Here is a 19,850-nt window from a genome sequence, read left to right on the forward strand (position 1 = left end):
ATCTGGTATTCATAACTTTTCTTAATGAATTATTTTCTACTCTGTTTTACCTCTTGGAGTCTCACAACACCAATCCACTGCAGTTGAACACTAGATGCTTAAAACAGGGTACATCACCATTTATAAAACTATGAAGCTCATGCATGACCAGCATTGACATGCCCTGTATGATATTTGTATTTGTAGCTCTTTTGAAAGGGTTCTACAGTGGAGCATCATAAAGGCATATCACTCATGTTGTTAATTCCATCGGTAGAGTGCAACCTAAGGGAAATCACATTTTGTAATTGCTGAACAATATAGTTTTATTATACTTTGTATGTTGTGTTTCCTTATCTGTAGCTCATTAGTACTAATTTATAAGCTATGTTTATCTCTGTAATTTTTTGAATTTTTACATTTGAAGAAACATAAAATTGACAACTAACAATTACTTTTGAAATGCAGATCAATGTAAAAGACAACAAGAGTTCGGATATATTGTTGATCAATGCAACATTATTGCATATACAATTTTGTCCCTTCTGTTTACATTTTAGGTAGGGAGCACATGGGTCTCCAACTGCACTAAATATGAATGTGCAAAGTCTGCTGTAGGTGCAATGGTTCTGGGTTCTAGTGTTGTCTGCCCTCCTTTTAATGAAACTGAGTGTTTAAAGGTTTGTACCTTGTCATTTAAGTCATCTCCTCTAATTTTGATAATGTTTTTTCTTTGTAAATCTTACACAAATACACACTGCATGTTGTTGAGTAAGAATGTTTTGATAAACAAGGATTAGCAAATTACGTATGCATGAAAACACTGCATTATCTGTGTGATTAATAACAGTGTAAATTACTGTGAGAGCTACTTTGTACTTGGTGGTGTTTTTGGAGGAAAAATATGTTTAACAATCAAGACAGTTAAGAAGTTTTGAATGTGAATAAGTTAATTTATTTTCTAAAGTTGTTAGAAAGATTCTGGATGTTTATTTTAACAAAATAAAAAGTCATGTTTTCACAAGCGCTGCGACCTCCTGTAATACACTGCTGTTATCTTCAACTACACATGTTCTACAATTCTAAAGTGATGTTCCAAATGTTTTGGCATTTGAATGAAGTGGTGGCTTCTGATCCAGCACTTTTTTTCTAAATCCTATTACCACTGGCGGGTGATAATAAAATTAATGAGACAGTAACACTTATTGTCAGACTTTAAAAAAATGTTCCTTTATTAGTTTATGCAGTTCATAAAACCATATGTACATGTACATAAAACCGTGCTCATAACAGATGCTTTACAATGTTGATTTCTTACCAGTTTTAAAAATAGGACATCTTAGAAGAACATGCCCAGGATCGCTGTCCAATCCCAATCTTTGCATCAGGCTATAGTATGCAGACGTTATTGAACAACAGGGCCGGACTGGCATAGAGGGTACTGTGTATTTCCCTGGTAGGCCAGAAGGGTGGTGGCCAGTTTCGGACTGGTGAGGCAGTTTTTATCACTGGGGGCCGGTTTTGCAGCAGTGCTGCATAATCGCCCCCTTGTAACAAAAGCACACGCAGCAGCAGTATTCCCACCAGCACCCCTAACCCACCCAGGCCGGTCGGACCTCATTGCCAGGGCTGGTATGCAATCCCAGTCCGGCCCTGTTGAACAATCCTTTGGACCCTAGGTTAGAATGCTTCTCAGACAACTGATCCTCTCTGCCAAACCTGTGGGTCCCCTGCCAAATTTAATGCTAGGTAAATAGCCTATTTGCCAATGAAGATGAAAACTTTGAGAGCAGTCCCACATAGTCTCATCACTTGCCCACTTGTAGAAAACATTTGAACCTTAATTCTTTGACTAAGCTCCTAGGTAATGTCAAAATCATAGTGCCATTGATTGCTTCGAATTTGGTATTCATACAAAACAAATTACATTTCTTCCTTAGGATTACTATGATAGAAAGGATGCAATTTCAAATTAATTGAATCGTCCACACAGGGCCTTATTCCAAGAGAGTAATCAAGCATGCTAATTTATTTATATATTTCACAGGATATTCAGACATATAACATCGATGGCATGGCATCCTTCTGAAAGTTTATTGGATGCTAGGAAGTGGATGAAAGGAATACCACATGATTAGAAGTCTTATAAAGGAACTTTTCTGTCTTTGGATCATTATCATACACCATATGGAATTGCTTTTCTCTATGTACTTTGATTTTGATCTTTGTGTTCTAAAGAGTTGATGTACTAAACTAAGGACACATTTCCTTGGAAAAAGAAAGTTCACAATTATGACTCTAATAAATCCTCTAAATAACGTACAATATTATATCCAAATCAAACTTATGAGTTGCAATGTTGTAGGTAACATTTTTAAGAAACAAACCATTTTCACATACAGTGGCTACGTTTTAAAGTTATACTAGTTTGGATTTTTGCAAATACCCTAAATGTATTTTACATTCCTAAATAACATTAATAACTTTAAAAGAGCTTAACATGTTTGCTATAGAATAATCATAATGTGGAAACAAACAATGTCAAAATATAAAGTGCATAATAATTAGCATTTTAAAATTTCTTAATAAAAGTTGGTGGGCCAGATGTATGATCCTTTCATTTAGCGCCTCGCAATTTATGACTCATTGCGAGTCGCAAATTGCGAGGCGTTAAATGAAATGTACAACAGTGTTATTAAACTGTTTTGCGATTCCCAATGGGGTCGCAAATTCCGAGGCTCATTAATGTTAATGAGCCTCTCGCAATATGAGCCCCCTTTGGGAATGCCAGCCCTCCCGTGGATGGTGGCCTGCTGGGCTCAGCAGGCCACCATGCCTGGGACTGCTTTTTAATAAACCAGCTTTTTTATTTAAATGCAGCCCGTTTTCCTTAAAGGAATACGGGATGCATTTAAAAAAAGAACAATGTAAAATGTTTGTTTCATTTTTCTCTGGGGCCAGTGCCTGCCCTTAAAAAATATTTTAAGAGACAGTCACAAAGTGGAGGGGGTCCCCTTCCAAATTGCGACTGCATTACCACCCTCTTGAAGAGGGTGGTAATTTGCGAGTGTTTTGCGACCGCAATTGCGGTCACAAACCATTCAGACATAGCATTGCGGACGCAACTAGGAAGGGAACCCCCTTCCTAATTGCTACACGCAATTCCTAAATAGCGAGTCACAAATAAATTGCTACTTGCTATTTAGGAATTGTACATGGCCAACAGTGATTTTGCATGCGCAAACGGGTTTGCAAACCCGTTTGTGCATGCAAAATCATGTTGTACATCTGGCCCACTATTTCTTTACTAGAATGCAGAACATATGCAAACATTTAATTAGAAAAATAAATACAAGACTGATTTTAAAGAATGTTCAGATCTATGGGTACAGGAATGGGGTGAGCTGTAAATACATTTAAAATATTTGTACCAGTTCTATCAACATTTACAAACAAGCAAAAAATATTAAGATTAGCTCCATTGTTATTAAGGTTCTAGGCTTTTACAAACATGGTAAGGGTCTTACAAATGATTAAAGGTGTACAAACCTATCTCAGAAGTCAAATTTATTACCCAATTTGGGTGCGTGCTTGCAGTAGAGTAAAATCAAATGCCAAGAAAGATTAAATTATGATAATCTGTGCCCTTGACTTCTGGTTTTGCTCTGCAAAAGAATTATTTTTAAAATGATCTCAACATTGTTGCTGAGGAACATATTGAACAGTGTTATATTTTTACTCCTGCACATTGCTGACTAAAACCCTCTTCCAGGGTTGTATGGAAATTGCCCTCTCACAGATTGGCTGCGGGTATGGGTAAAGGGCTTTCTCCATGGGGAAAATAGTTTTCCATTGCTTCTGTTTGGAGTTTCTGAAGTGGAGAACTGCATATACATAGTACGGTGTCAGATACAAAGATCATAAGACATCCCAAAAAGTACACGTTGAAAAATATGCCTGTCAGTGGAGCTCCTGGTGCTAAAGGCAAACACCTGGTACCCTAACTCCATGCCATTGGCAAGATATGTTCTCTTTGTAGGGTTGCATTTCAGAAAAATCACTTTATATGCATTCAGATATAATCACCACGCAAACTGCTATGTTTTACAATAGGTTGTTATAGCAAGATGTGTGTTCTGAAGGGGATTGGGCACCTGAAAGTTGTCATGGTTGGGTATGAGTTGAATAAGGCCTGTCAGTGCATATGAAACTGTGGTTATAGGTTGGTGCTAGCGAGTGAATAGAATACTGCATGGAGTGGCTTCTGTGACGTTAAGTCTTCATTACAAATTAGACATGTATATGTTTAATCACAGTAAATTGAAATATAAATGCTTTCTTTTAATAGAATGGAGGAATTGTGCAGACATACAATGATGGCTGCTGCAAGATCTGTAAGTGAAAAAAGCTTGCATTGCGTGGTAGTTTTGCTTTGGTTTTGGAGAGCTGTGTTTTAACTCTTTTGCTGGGATCTGAGGGAGGGGGGAGCATGCAGCACCAAATCAAATTGTATTACCTTAACAACTAATATTCACCGGCCTTGCTTCATATGGCTGCTGATATGGTGATTTCAACTTTACAATTCTGGAGTATAACTACAATCTCTCCAACACCAGCATGAAAAAGAGAACATGTTATTCATTAAAAAAAGAATGGATTGTTTTAGTCTGACAACCAACATGAAAATGTGTGTAATGGAGATTTTCATCATTGTGAATAATTCTAAAAGTTCCAACCAACACACATATTGCAAGAGTAGTGTCACTGTACGAAGATTTGGTCTAATTGATAAATACCAGGTGAAAGTCCAGAGCTGCTTGAATTAAATTATACTTTCACCACTGACACATTTATGTGATCATCCAGAGGTCACTTTTTTTCTTTGTGCTTCATTAAATTATTTGTTATTGGTCTACTTTCTATTGCAGACTAAATACCCAGGGGAGAATAATTGATATGTCTTTATTTATTGAACATGTGTGGAAAACACATTTGCTTTGGCCTTGTTTGGAAACAGTTAATCATTTGGGTACAGTTCAACAAGTGACCAGATTTTATTGTATTTATTTTGTGGCTTACAAGATGTGCCACATGAAAATGTAGTCTCTTTAGGAGGTTCTCACTGAGCCTCACACCAAGGAGATATCACTGTTACATTATAAGCATTGCAGTGGTTAATGAATCTATTGACTTGCATGATATCCCCGAATAATTATATCACAGAATACTAATATAAAACTTTGTTGGGTGATTGTAGAATATTGATTTCAATTGCTCATTTTGCGTCCTTGCTTCAACTAGTCCTTAATATATTGTGTTGCACAATTGCATTGATGCAAGGAAGATGATTTTCCATTTCACTGGGTTTAGTTATCTTGGGGAATGGAGGCTGTTTCAAATGCCCAGTTGTAGATTCACAATGTGTGACCTTTCATGGACAATTCTACAGTCCTTAAGGACTAGACTAGGTTGCATCTAGTCTTTCCTGGATATGCAATTATATTCAGCAACACCTAAGTACATCTAAAAATATGTTTCAGTCTGGGGAGTCGTAGTATTTTTGTTTTGAGAGCACGGTCATTATTCAACACACATATTGATTATAACTCAAATGCTCATGCATAGGTAATCATCAAACATCACATCTCAAATCAGGTCCTCTCAGATCTTTTCCCAAATTCTCATTCTCCAACTGCTTTTAAATGATACAAGAGTGAATTCAATTTAAGCAGAGTAAGAAAGTCAGAGTATTTCCATGGATTGAGGTACCATAAGTTCTGTGAATGATCATTCAAGCATTAGGAAACGTACACATCGGCTTATGCCAGAAAATGACAAAATACTCAATAGAAATGAGGATTTACAATTATAGCTAGCGATGCACAGTAGTACATACCCTCTATGGAACTTAACCCCACAGTTAAACACACTTTGAAAGAAGACATTCGAAAATGTATTATAAGGTATACTTTATAGGTTAATGGTGGAACATTCCAAATATTGGTCTAGCTTATTGGTCTGACCTCCCAAGACAAGAATTAATCTAGCACTCAAGAAGTAGTGTGATCCTGGGAAAGACAGTGTTATACTTCAGAAACATCTGCTGAGGTGGCTTGTAAGAATAAAATACTTTACTAAATCCAAATGCTACATTAACTGCTGATTGAGAGTGGGATTTAATTTTTAACTAAAAGCATGTGCTCTATGATGAAGCATAAATTCGTGCATCTAAGGCTTGCTGATCCTGGGGTTGTGATGAGAGCAAGTTATATTTGAGAAGAACTTGATTAAATGCATGCAGAACAAGTTCATGTATTTAATTCTTACCTTGCCATAATTAAAAAAAGACACCCACTATAAAAGGGATGCATGTCTTTACACATTGTCACTGAGCTATCCAGGAAGGTGTTACAACCCAATTCTTGGGGTATCAGGGATTTAATGGAGCCTCATAACTCCTGAAGGTCTTAAGAGTCACAGGAAAGCACCTTTCATTTTACAGATTTACAGAAGGAATAACAACTTACTTGGCAGTGTAAGAATTAATGCACATGTAATTAATGTAAAACTGTTTTATTTCACCTAAAACTTATATTCCTAATAATTCTGCCAGGTTCTGGAATGGGTGTATTGCCCTTTACCATTACCCCAGTAGCCCCAACAGATAAAATAAATTGTGAACCAGGTACTAATACTGTTGATATGCTTTGCCATCAAATAATTGTAAACATTTGTTTAATATAAAACTGTTTATACAGTATATATACATTGATATTTATCTAATAATATGAAATGAATTGTTGGAATATCTACCTGTATGTTCTACCCCATCATAGTTCTCAATGTCAATTCTGAAAATGAACATGTTAGTACTGCACTTGACCCATTCCATTTCGATTTCCAGTAACTTTGTCAATCAGTCATTAATTAATTAATGAAGATGCAATTGCTGTCCAAATGGGCGCTCTTCTGGTTTATAAACTGTCATATGCTGGCTCGAATAACATTCAACTATGCAAATACAGACAATGATGTTATTCTAACAAAATTATGTGGAAACCCTGTATTATCCCTAACATGTCCATCTTCTGATTTTAAAAAATGTAGTAGTTTTGTCGTTATAGAAATCACAAATATACCCCATTTTAAATGAAGTAGTTTGATTGTTAACATCTAGTTTTTTTTGTGCATGGCCCCATTATGCTTTGCTTGCATGTCAGAGGTTTTTATTCTTAACCTTTGTGCCACACTGTATGCATTCAGTGTTCTGCCTGTGTAGTGCACAATTATAATTCTTTGTTCATTTAAATTTTATATGATTCTTATCTGTGGATAACTGAATAAGTGGGCTAAAGTAAGTCAGGCCCAGGTGGCCGGGTATTAGAATAGAACAGGAAAGTTACAATATAACCTGTTGAGTAAAATTGGATGCATATTTTGGAGGTAGTAAGGAAGGTATTTCTGGAACAGGGGTGGACATTTCAGCTCTTAGTCAACCAATGCTGCAACCATCATCAGGGCAAACAGTGATTTTTCTCCAGTGGGATTCTCCAATGATCAAACATCACCCATTGGAGGGGTACCCATGATGGGGCACCCGCGGATCAGTCAGTTCCTAACTGAAAGGTCACACAATATGTTTTGCAGCTCTGGCTGAAAAGAGGTGAGGAATAATATTATGTCACCCGACAAATCATTCAAATGTTCACAATGATGGCCCATTTGCGCTTACTTTTCATTTCTCATGCAAGTTATGATCACTGGAGTAGAGGTGAGATTCTTTAAAGAAGGCTCTGAATTCCATAGCTTTCAGATGCAAACTTTAAAGGACTCAATTACAGTTCATGAAGCATGACATCATCGGAGACTAGCAGGGTAATTTAGACCCTGATTGGTGACCTACCAGACTGTCAGGTTTGAGTAGACCATGGGCTTAACTTCCCTGGAAGAGGACCACTTACCAAATTTAAAGATCTCTGCCATGCCGATGCCATTATTTGTACCTTCAGTGGCGCCACTGGTTTGGTGGCTGCACTGAAAGCAGTGCATTTGGTTGGGGAGGCTCATGTTTGCTGCATCCAGTTAGCAAAGACTTTTTAATGCTCAACATGGACATTTGTTTGTCAAAAACAAAAAACAAACAGCCGGGCTTTAATTGTCTCGAACTGTCATTCCTTGTTGTTGGTCAGGGACAATGAAATCTAGTGATATTCACCTGCCCTAAACAGCCTCCTCTATGACTTGTTGGCTCTCTGATAGATGGGCCATCAAGCAGTGTGCTACCACCAATGGAGACAGGTGAGATTCCATTGGCAGAAATATAGTGGTTCCACACCTCAGGAGAATTGCAGGTTTGGAGGAGCAGTAGCATCACACATTTTTGACAGTGATCTCACTCCACCAAACTCTAAACTACCCAGAAGACTGTCCCACATCCTGCACTGTGAAATGATCTATATGCGTTGCTTCAATGTTGTAGCCCACCCTTCATGCCATGAAAGCGCAAATTGCTCCAGACAATTGCAGAATCAGAAAATGATTGTTGATCTTGAGTGATCTCGTACAAATGCCATGGTCCCCATTTTACATAATTATGTTTGAAGTGAAGTGTAATTGGTTGTAGCAAGATACATACAGATTTATGTTTCTTTTTTTCTGCAACAGAATTGATGCAGATATTCCCAAAACAGTGAATCACATTTAACTTCAGCATCCGGATAGGGCACATGTTATCACATACCATACACAACAGACAACAGACAACATACATATACATACAGATAGAGAACGTTTTTTTTTGGAAGGCCTCTTTAAGTGTTTCGCTTCTCTGGCTCAAATGATTTTAGTAATTAGTTGTTCTTTAGTTTTGCTATAAATACATATACATTGGCATTAATTTCTGGCTTTTTCATTATTTTATTGAAATGGTCAATTTCTCTCTCTATATATTTCCCTTCCCGCTTCACATTATTTTTTTAATGTAGTTTCGTTTTTTTTAATTCCTGAAGGCTTACCAGCTGCCAGGTGATACTTGGATGCTCTCTTCAACTTCCACTTTGTTCGCTTTATTTTCTATTTCTAGTTTACTGTTCTAAAGTTGCAGTCAGCCACATTGGGACAGCCTAGTAAAATATGTCAAAATAGCCAGTACTCTCGACAATGTATGCATGTGAATGCTTTGCGACACATACACATGCATTTGCGCAGACGGCGGACATCTTAAAATAGTGACCAAGATGGCTGGTGTACGCCCACATGCTCACTCATGCGCTGTGATGAATGAACTAGCATGCACAGTTGTGTACAGTGGACATTTTGTTTATTTTTACTTTAGGGTGGCTATGTTGGAAAGGTAAACAAAAAAAAATGCACGTAGACCGGCAGTGTAAACAAGCATTGGCAAAGCTGGTAGGTTGGCAGCCACCTTCTAAAGACAAGACCTATTAGCTTTGCCAATGCATGCAGATAATGCATTTTCCATTGTCAAATTGATTGGATTTATTTAACAATTTGATCCATTAGGTCTGAAATAATATTTTCCACAGTGCTTTGTCTGAAACTTAATTGAGCTGGTGTTTGCTTTAAGGTATGTTTTGAAGATTCCATTTTGTGATGGAGACATCTAACCACAGATTCCTCACCTTTTGAATATTTCCAGAGGCATCAGAGTGTATCTGGACACTTTTGAGCAGTACTTTTGCACGCCACTGAGTGGCGCCATTTTGCTCCACACTGATCCCGTCCCATAAATGACATGTGTAGCCAATGGAGGCATCACTCCCATGCACTGATGTCAGTTTCTTTCTGAAGTGCTCCAGCTGCAGCAAACAAAAACTAAACCCCTGTTGTCCTTAATGAGGTCCTTACCTATACCCTCTTAGGAGCCTAGGCCATATCTTGCTCTGATCCCCCTGTGAATTGCCAGATTGTGTGGTGCCTTTTCCCTGCACTCAGTGACAGCTCTTATTTGACTCAGTACTCTTCCTCTGAGAGCTTGGTGGTGCAAGCTTCTTCCCGTTGGTTCTTTGCACGGTCAATGTCAGTAGTCTTTTGTTTCACTATTCTCACAGTCTCTGGGATTCTGTTGCTCAAGTCCCCCCAGGTGTTCTGGAAGTTCTTTGCCCCGTACTGACATAAAGGATGGCCTTGTCCCTGCAGAATTTACCAATTGTTGTGACCTATATACCACAGATTCCATCGGGAGAGACATTGGCACAAGTGTCGCTGTCCATTGCCATGCCTAGGTAAGATTGACAGGGTTTCCTGGCGATGTTTAGCCAACCTTCAACCATCTTTAGAGTTCACTATTAACATGTCCAGGTCACACATGGCTCCTTCAGATGCTGCTTTTCATTTGAGCCATTCTGGGCATGGTCCAGGTTTGTGTCTTTTCCCCAACAAGGAGAGTCCAGGACAATCAGACTATGATCTTGATCTTTCAGCCTTGGTCCTGGATTTCAATGATGTAGTCTCTGGGGCTTCTTGATCTGATGGCCTCCTGCATCTAGCTAGTGAAGTACAGCAGGTGGCATATGCACACTCTGCAGTGGGATCTTAAGTCTCTGTGGTCCCAGCATCAAGGGGACTTCTCAAATCATGTCCAGATCTTAGAGGAGACTGCAAAGACCTGCAATGATGGTTGCTCAACTGTGACTGGGTCAGCAGCAGCCGTTTCCCTACCCCACCCATAACTAACTGTGATAACAGGTGCATCACTTCTGGCCTATGGTGACAACCTGGGTGGGGTGGAGATCAAAAGCTACTAGTCTCTGACTCCACATCAACTCTCTGGAGCTGGTGGCCATCTGCTTGGTGTTGAAAGCATTCCTGACATCCATCAAGAGAAGTCTGGTGCAGTGCCTCACAGACAACACCAGTGCCATGTGGTACTGCAACAAACAGGATAGGGTGGTGTTGCGAACTTTGCACCAAGAGGCAAAGTGCTTTGGAAATGAATGGACCATCAAGAAATCTTTGAATGTCAGGGCAGACAAACTCAGCCGTCAACATCTAGAGGATCATGAGTGGTAGTTATTTTCAGAGGTGGCGCAATGTCTCTTACAATGATGGGGAGGAATTTGGCTTGAACTCCTCGACCCAGTGGAGAATGTTCAAAGTCAGCATTGTTGCACGTTGGAGTTCCCATGGCTTCGCTCTCTCAGAGACCGGTTCCGCCTACGTTTCGGTTCAGGACTTCTGTATGCCTTCCTGCCAGTACCTCGCCTGCTCCAAGTTCTGAAGATGATCAAAAACAACCAGGCCCAAGTCATCCGAGCTCGGATTGGCACAGTGTGTATGATATCCAGAGTTTCTGGGCTTGAGCATCTGTTCTCCAATTGGGCTGACCCTCTGGCAGAATCTGTTGTTGCAGCAACAGGGTCAATCTTTCAAAGAGACCGCTGAGTGATATAGAAAAACAAACACTCTGCCCAGGACTTTCTTTTTGTCCTTCCTATCCTTTTAACTATACCAATGCCAGGATAGTTCTGTTCAAATAAGTCAGTAAACTTAAATTGAAAAAGTGGCACAAACTTAAAAGATTAGGAGGAAATAGAAAAACGAGTAACAGCACCATTACCAGACATGACAATCTTAATATAAGAGACAAGGATATTCTAATCATGATGATTGAATTAGAACAGGACACTGATGTTACCAATAAAGAGATCAGTACAACGCAAGTCCTTGAGGAGTTTGACATAGCCACTGATGCTATTATAGAACATGTCATGAGTGATGTAATATGTAAGGCCATTAGCAGCGCCTGGCAAGTGTGCAAGCTATAGTTACTTCATTTTAAATTTAGTTAAATATAATTGGTGAATTTTAGCATTTTTATTTATGTTAAAATTGAATTTTAACTCACATTTTCACCTAACTGTAACATCAATTTAACCGTTCCTTTTTTCAGTGAATTATTAAGGTTTTTAAATAAAAAATAAGTCTTTGCCATGCCTAACTATAACATCAATTTAACCTTTGTTTTTCAGTAAATATCTAGTGTTTTTTTTAAGGTGAAGAAAGATTTTATTACCATACGTAACTATCCTAACCACTGGCAATGCACGGCCTATCAAAGTGAATATTTAATCATTTTTCCCACCTTAAGCTGTACTTAGGTACTCCCTCTGTCTTCCCTTGGTAGTACTGCGTCGGTAGATATCTATGCATTTTGAAGCTTAGTTTCTCACAAATAATTGACCCCAAAGGCTTTTGTGTGAGGGTGTAAAGCTTCCTCACCCATGTGAGAGTAAAGTCTGACAGTCTGAGTAAAATATATACTCCCTTTAGAGGCAGAAGCATGTCAGTTTGTTCCCCAGTGTGCTACTGCAGCCTGGCACAGTGTTCTATTAAACATCTAGAGCGCAACACTTCTATATTAGTGATACAAGTGTGGCACACCTGAAGCCATCTTGATGGATTCAAAGATGTGTAACTTAAAGCATTTCCTTTAAAAATGATGGAAATAAGGGAGTTCATTTTCTATTAGAAATCATAGTTAGTGCTGTAGCAAGCTAAAATGAAGATACATTTTATATGAGTTCTGAAATATATTTGTCATCCATGTTAATACAACATTCTGAAATGCAGATTTAAATACACACTTTAAAAACCAGAAACAGTCTATCATTTAACTCCCCAGTGTGCTACTGCAGCTTCACACAGTGCCCTAATAAACAACGTGAGCACTAACATTTGTAATTATGACAAAAATGTGATACACTTGAAGCCCTCCGATGGAATCAACACCATAAAACCTGGAACATTTTCTTTAACAATTAACCCAATGAGGGGGCTCTTTTTGTCATAGAAATTATGGTTAGTGCTCTAGAGGGCTAAGATGAGGACAAGCAGGTGCTAGGTACAGTCTCATCACAGCGAAGAGCAGGAGAAAGTGAGCAGGGGCACACAGATGGACAGTGGATGGCAGAGAGAGAGAGAGAGAGACAGGGTCAGAAAGCTGACCACAGATTGCAGGCTGGTAGGGGAAGCAAGCTGACTACAAAGGGCAGGTGGGGCGGGCCAGTAATATGCAGACAGTGAATAGAGGGCAGGTGAAAGAGGGTCAGGTGAAGCATGCTGACCACAGAGAGCAGTTCAGAATGAGCAGGGCCAGCACAATGGACCACGAAGGGCAGAAGGAAGATGTCAGAGGCTCACACATAGAGCGGATGGGTATAGGCCATGGGGGAAGGGTAGCAAGCTGACCACCGAGGACAGGCAGGATGGGGCAGATGCACACAGATGGAGAAGAGAGCACAGGTAGAATGGTCGTTGAGGAGGGCAACAAGCTGCCCTCAGAGGGCAGGTCAGCAGGGGCAGCAAGTTCACTTCAGAGAGCAGGAATGAGGTGGCAGGGGCAGAAAGCTGACCATTCAGGGCAGGCCGGCATCGGCAATGACAGCTTCAAGGACTCAGGAGGTGTTTTTTTAAGAGTAACTTGATTTTTAGGCTTCATGAATGGGTACAGATTGTGGTGGAATGTTTTTTATAGTTAATAATTATGATATATCTTTAAATCAAATTATGTTTATACTTATTCTTCATCTTCTTCTTATTATTATTATTTTGATTAACACTAAGATTGCCACTATTATGCGTGGGGTCACGCTCTTGGGCGTAACCATGCGCTTTATAAATCAGATTATTACTATTATCTTTATTGTTATTTTACTATAATAAATATGTTTACTAATTTTATTCTAAATAGTATTATTAATAGTATTATTATCATTAGTTTAATCAATGTGTTTTTCAATGATTAATATATAAATATATATAATATATAAATGTATTACTTGTAATTGTCATTCCACATATGTATGCCGCCACTAGGGATTTATAGTTAGGACCTAGTTTCCATAGATGAAGCATTTGTTGTCATGCTAATAACTTTGGCATCGTTTAACAAATCTTCCCAAAATCTTCAAAACTAGTATGACACTCCCTTCAGCTGCTGTTTTGAAGGTTTTGGTGTGATTCGTCAGGCTAGGGCCGAGAAAAGGGGGAGGGAGCAAAATGCATTTTTTCCATGCAATTCCCTGTAAGGATATTAAACACGACTACAACCCAAACTGCTAAATTGATTAATACCAAATTTAGCAGACAGCTAGCTCTCTATCCAGAAAGAGCCCTTTTTGGAATTTGGTGTAAATCCCTTCAGCAGTTTTGGCATTAATAATGAGAAAATGAAATTTGTTTATCTTGGCACTCAGTTCCACAGTGGATCCATCACAGTGAATCCACGGATCCACGAGCCACCTGCAATGCCATGGTTGGCTGGCAACAGCCTCAGAGAAACGTTGCAGCTGCCATTTTATCTATCAGAGCAAAACCAAAGGGGATGATGGACAGAGTGATGATCATTGCAAGCACTCACCCCCAGTCAACTGATCTGGGTTTAATCCATCATCATTCTTCAGCTCACTCCGCCACCCCAGTTCAGACATGGCCATATGCAAAGCAGTCTGACCCTGTGCCTCATGGGAACAGTCCAGCCCGAACTGCCAAGCCATGTCTTCCATGGACCGGAAACAAGCATCCTGGGACCGGTTTCGGGTTCATAACCTTCATCAGCCAGGCTATCTTGAATCCAGTGGCAAAGTGAGCAAGGGACCCACGTCTGGGCATACCCTGCCAACTTAGGGCGAACAAAGCAAAACCACAGGGGATGATGGACGGAGTGTTGAACATTGCAAGCTCTCACCCCCAGTCAACTGATCTGGGTGTAATCCATCATCATTTTTTAGCTCACTCCGCCACCCCAGTGCAGACATGCCCATATGCAAATCAGTCTGACCCTGTGCCTCATGGGGACAGTCCAGCCCGAACTGCCAAGCCATGTCTTCCCTGGACCGGAAACAAGCATCCTGGGACCACCAAAAGTAACAAAGGTTACAAGAACATTATAGTTAGGAAATAAAATTTAAAAAACCTTAAACATTCACAAACAAAAACAAAGGTTACTGGAATGCTACAGTTAGGCTCAGATTTTACACACACAAAACCATACAAATTCAGCAGTTATAGTTATCTCAAATAAGTATAAGTTGTGCCTTAAGGTAACTATAACTCATGCTCTCCCCATGCATTGTTAATTACCCCACATATTAAATTAGTCATGACATCTTCTATGACATCATTCATAATATCACAACAACATTTACGAGCTGAGATCTGATTGACTGCCAACACTTCAACCAGGAAGTGTTGGCAGCCATCTTGGGATTCGGCTTCAGCCGAAACCCCGAAAAAAGGTTATAAAAGGGCAGGATAGGAATACTCTAACCCTTAGCTCTGGTGCTGGGGTCCCTGAGGGACCCTGTCAGGACAGGACAAAAAAGCAAGCGCAGGCTCCCGTTCTTATTTTGAAAATGAGACCCTGGGTAGGCCAAGTCCCCTGGGGCATTGTTTAAAAAATGGAGAGTGGCACCTGGGCCCCCCCTCATGAGGCTCTTGGAGCTATGGGACCACCACCTCCCTAGGGCTTTATTTATTAAAATAGAGGGGGGCTGCAATGCTCCCATTGGCCCCGGGGACCACTACCTCCCCGGGGCTCTAAAAGTAGAAGGGGGCCAGGTGGACGCCCCTCCAATGCACCCCTCAGCCCCCGGGACCACCATCTCCCCAGGGCCATGTTTATAATAAGGGGGGGGGGGGCTGCGCGGTCCCCTTCCTGGGCCATATACACGCCCAGGGACCACTAGCTTCAGCGGGGCAACCCAGGAATCCAGGCCGGCACGCGATGGAAGGCAGGCTGCTTGGCTCTCACGGTTGCTCCCGGTCACCTTTTCTACCTTTTGACTGACCAGTGCTATGCTGAAAGAGACACATTAGAATACAGTTAAAACATCTACATACACTAGGGTACACAATGGTATGGTGGGGTACCCCTGTGATTGGCATGACCTCCCTATAGGCTCCTAGTATATAATAGGGCAGGGGGATTGAAACTACCTAGAAGTCCCCAATACCCAGGGGCATGGCAGTTTAGAGGCCAGCAGCCTTTTTCTGCACTTGCATGTGTGCACCGCTGAAGCCTGAGGTCAGTTTAAAAACAGCCCTGGTTGCCAGGACTGCTTTCTAAAAGTAAATTGTGCCCAAACTCGACTTTGGTGTTTGGGGCACTTAAAATGGATAACCTACAATGTTTTGGCATATTAGGGACCCCCAGGGTCTCCCCTAGGTATCCCAGTGGTGGGGGGTCAGGTATTTATAAGGTACACCCTTATAAAATGAGTTTTTATATGCCTGGGTAAAGTGAAATTTCAAATTTCACTCCCCACATTGTAGTAAAGTGCTGCTCAAATTCGACTTTGATGCTAGGAGCACTGTGGAGGGAGGATCTGCAATATTTCTACAGATTCAGAACCCCTAAAGTCTCCCCTAGTTGTCCCATATGGTTGGGGTCCGGTAGATATGAGCAAAGTACTTATAAAATATGTTTTTGTAAGTCCTGGTGCTGGAAAAATGGTCCAAGTCATTTTTCCATTGCAAATCCCCTCCTACATAGGTTAACATAGTAGGAAGTTATGGATTAAGAACTCTTGATAGGAGAGGGCTAGAAATGCCATTCAAAGACTTCCCAGAATGGTATTAACAAATCCAACAATATCATATTGTTGAATTCCTCCTAAAGTGTACATACAAGAAGTTATAAGACTTTCTTGTTTGTAAGTCCAAATTCAGCCTTCCAGTGGTCTTTCCTGATTCGACAGAGTTAAGTGGATTAGCCAGGCTGCCTTCTAGATGTGATAAAGAGCCCCTGGGGTTAACCAGCTCTGCTGGCAGGGCAGTGTGCTGTTCCCTAGGAATGCCATGCCATGGGGAGGAGTCGTAAACTATGTTCTTCAAAGAGGAGAGTAGAGACCAATGTCATTTACAGCAATGAACTTCCCACTTTAGGCAGATGGTAGGATTAAGGAAGGTATGAGCAGATGCAGGGGGTAGAGTCTAAGTAAATTAGCCATCCTAGGGGTGTGTTTAGCCAGCTCTAATCGCCTTGCTGGAAGATCAGCCATTATGGATTTGGAAGATTTGATGCACTCTGGGACAAAATAATGCCACACTCTACAGGATGTGGTCATATATTGGAGGAGTTACCCTGCCCCCATTGGTCAGAAGTGACCTCCTGCTTGACCCAGACAACTAGGAATAAGTATCTGAGAGGGGCAGAGCCCTCCAGATCTGCTGCTTGAAACTTACTGAAGCAAGAAGTGCCCTGTTGAGAAGTTTTGCTGTGCAAAGATTTCTAAGGCCTGACCTCTGCAGATTGCACCATCTGAAACTACAGCCCTGTGGATTATGTTGCTGAAAAAGAACTAAAGAGTGGACTCCCTGAAAGCTACAGGTTAAAAGAGCTAATCTGGAACATCACCAACTAAATCTACACATTGGAGAACTATCAGTGGATTTGTAAGGGTGTTCTACCAATGGATTGTGGGAACTGACATCCTCAACGTTCAAGGACCATCTTGGAGATTCCAGACCCTTGGAGTAAGTTTGAGACACTTTGGGACCCCTTGAGGAACTTCAGGAAGAAGTTCAAGAAGGTTGGAGAACTTTGGAGCAACTTTGAAAAAAGCTCCATAAAGGGACCGACTCAACCTGGCCAGCCAGGCCGCCTGCCTTCAACCACGAGCCAGCCAAGCCAACCAGGTTCATCCCGCTAAAAGCTCCATGGGTCCAACTTCCAGAGTTTGTCTGGGACTAGAAGAAAACTGAAGTCGGCGAACCCTCACCGGATCCGGCTACATGAGGAGCATCGAGAGACCCCACGAGAAAAAGCTCCAGAAAAGTTTCTAAGTCCACTCGTAGAAAAAGTGACCGGGAGTAACCACAAGAGCCAAGCCACCTCCCTTCCATCGTGTGCCGTCCTGGATTCCTGGGTTGCCCCGCTGAAGCGATCTTGAGAAATTTTCTAAGTCCGCTCCAGGGAAGTTGACCAGGACCTCATCACAAGTCAAGCCGGCGAACCCTCACCGGATCCAGACTGGCTGGGAGCTTTGAGGGCCCTCGAGAAGAAAAGTCCCAAAAAAGTTTCTAAGTGTGAAGGTAGAAACTGAGACCGGGACCTGCCGTAAGCTTTAGCCGCTCAGGGCTCCATCGCGCCCGGCCTGAAACTTTGACTTTGGCCCGGTCTATCGCGAGCAGGTATCACAATATGGTGCTCTAATCTTCTAAGTGCTATATTTTATTAAATCTTTGAAAATTCATATCTCCGGTTTTCTACATTGGATTTTTGTCGTGTTGGTGTCATTTTAAAGATACAAATATTTCCTATTTTTATAAATTGATTGGTGTTGGATTTTTATTATGTGTTGCGTCTTAATTATTTACTGAAATTGTTTTTAAATGCTTCACATACCTGTCTTTGAAGTTAAGCCTGCCTGCTCGCAGCCAAGCTACCAAGGGTAGAGCAGAGGAATAATTTTCTAAGACCTATGCTGAATCCTACCATGTGTTAGAGGCCTTATTGCCAGTGGCAGACCTACATTTACCCCTACCAATAACCCACTTTCCAACACACACTAATCGAGGCACTTGCAAACCCACTCAGACACTCTGACACCTACTAACAAACCCACTCAGATACTCAAGCACCCACTCGGACATCTACTCAGACACTCACTCACTCACTCCCTCCCTCCCTCCCTCCCTCCCTCCCTCCCTCCCTCACTCACTCACTCACTCACTCACTCACTCACTCACACACCAAGTGAGACACAACCTGGCAACTGCTGCAATCTAAAACTGCAACAGTGCACTGCAGAGGGGGTAACCAGAAACTAGAGGACAGGTAGTCCCAGTGTGATGGAGATTGCTTGGCGGCAGCAGGGAGTAGCAAACTGACAGGGGTCAGTGGCTGCTCATAGGAGCCTTGCTATGGCCTCCATGAGTAGTTCTGGGAGGTGGGAGGGGTTAGCCGGCAGGGGGAAGCGTGGGTGGGAAGAAAGGCTGGAGTGGCGTGGAAGAAGCCTCTATAAACAAAACTATCTGGCAAATGTAGCAATCTAAAACTGCAACAGTGCTCAGCAGAGGGGGTAACCAGGCAATAGAGGACAGGTAGTCCCAATGTTGTGTAGATCACTAGGTGGCAGTGGGGAGTGGCCCACTGACAGGGTTCAAGGGCTGCTCCAACCTGGCAACTTTGCTTGCTGCCCAGCGTTGCATAAACTTTTAGTCCTTAGTCTATGGTACAAAATGTACCCAGAGCCTGTAAATTAAGTGCCCCCCGTGATGTTCTGGGGGCTTTTTAGAAATGTAATCTTGTGGTGGATTGGCACTAAAAGAACTAAAGTCAGAGGTAAAATCTTTCACCAACACAAACCTGGTTGGTGTATTGTACTTACACTCACTTGTGGTCAACATGAAATTGTTTCCAGGACTTCTTCCACCACGGCCTTTGATTAATTTTGGCACTTTGTGCTTCTTGGCACTATTTTCATTGAAACCTTTAAAAGTTTATAAATCTGGTTCCTCTTATTGGATGTTCATAATTTTGGTGTCATTTTGTGCATTACATTATACCCTAAAATTCTAATTTGTTTTGGGATTTTTATTGTTTGACATTTTGTTTGTATTACTCTTTTAGTACTGCATAAATAACTTTATACATTACCTCTAAAGTTAAGCCTGACCGGATTGTTACAATCTACCAGATGGTTAAGCACAGGTTTATTTAGTGACTTGTGTGGTTCACCTTCACAAGCATTGAGATTATTATTTCAGGTGAGCCTTCATCCCCCAACTATACCCCAATGTTTTACTGTTTGGATTAATTTACACAAAGGAAAAAGATGCCTGTTCTTTATTTGAGCTGACCAAAGTGAGACTCACTGTACTCCTTCCGTAATCTCCACCTTTTGGTA

The 19,850-nt window shown here is 41.1% G+C and overlaps 1 protein-coding gene across 1 annotated transcript in view; it reads left to right on the plus strand.

Annotated features, from left to right (window-relative positions):
• The window catches only part of OTOGL (otogelin like), a 939,358-nt gene that overhangs the window by 888,690 nt on the left and 30,818 nt on the right, over positions 1-19,850 (plus strand). Inside the window, exons 55-56 of the mRNA XM_085653920.1 lie at positions 540-659; positions 4,328-4,373. Coding sequence (XP_085510046.1) covers positions 540-659; positions 4,328-4,373 — 166 coding nt within the window. The remainder of the gene's footprint in view (positions 1-539; positions 660-4,327; positions 4,374-19,850) is intronic.

This window comes from Triturus cristatus, chromosome 4_1 (genome assembly GCF_964204655.1).
Source record: "Triturus cristatus chromosome 4_1, aTriCri1.1, whole genome shotgun sequence".
Taxonomy (NCBI): Eukaryota; Metazoa; Chordata; class Amphibia; order Caudata; family Salamandridae; genus Triturus; species Triturus cristatus.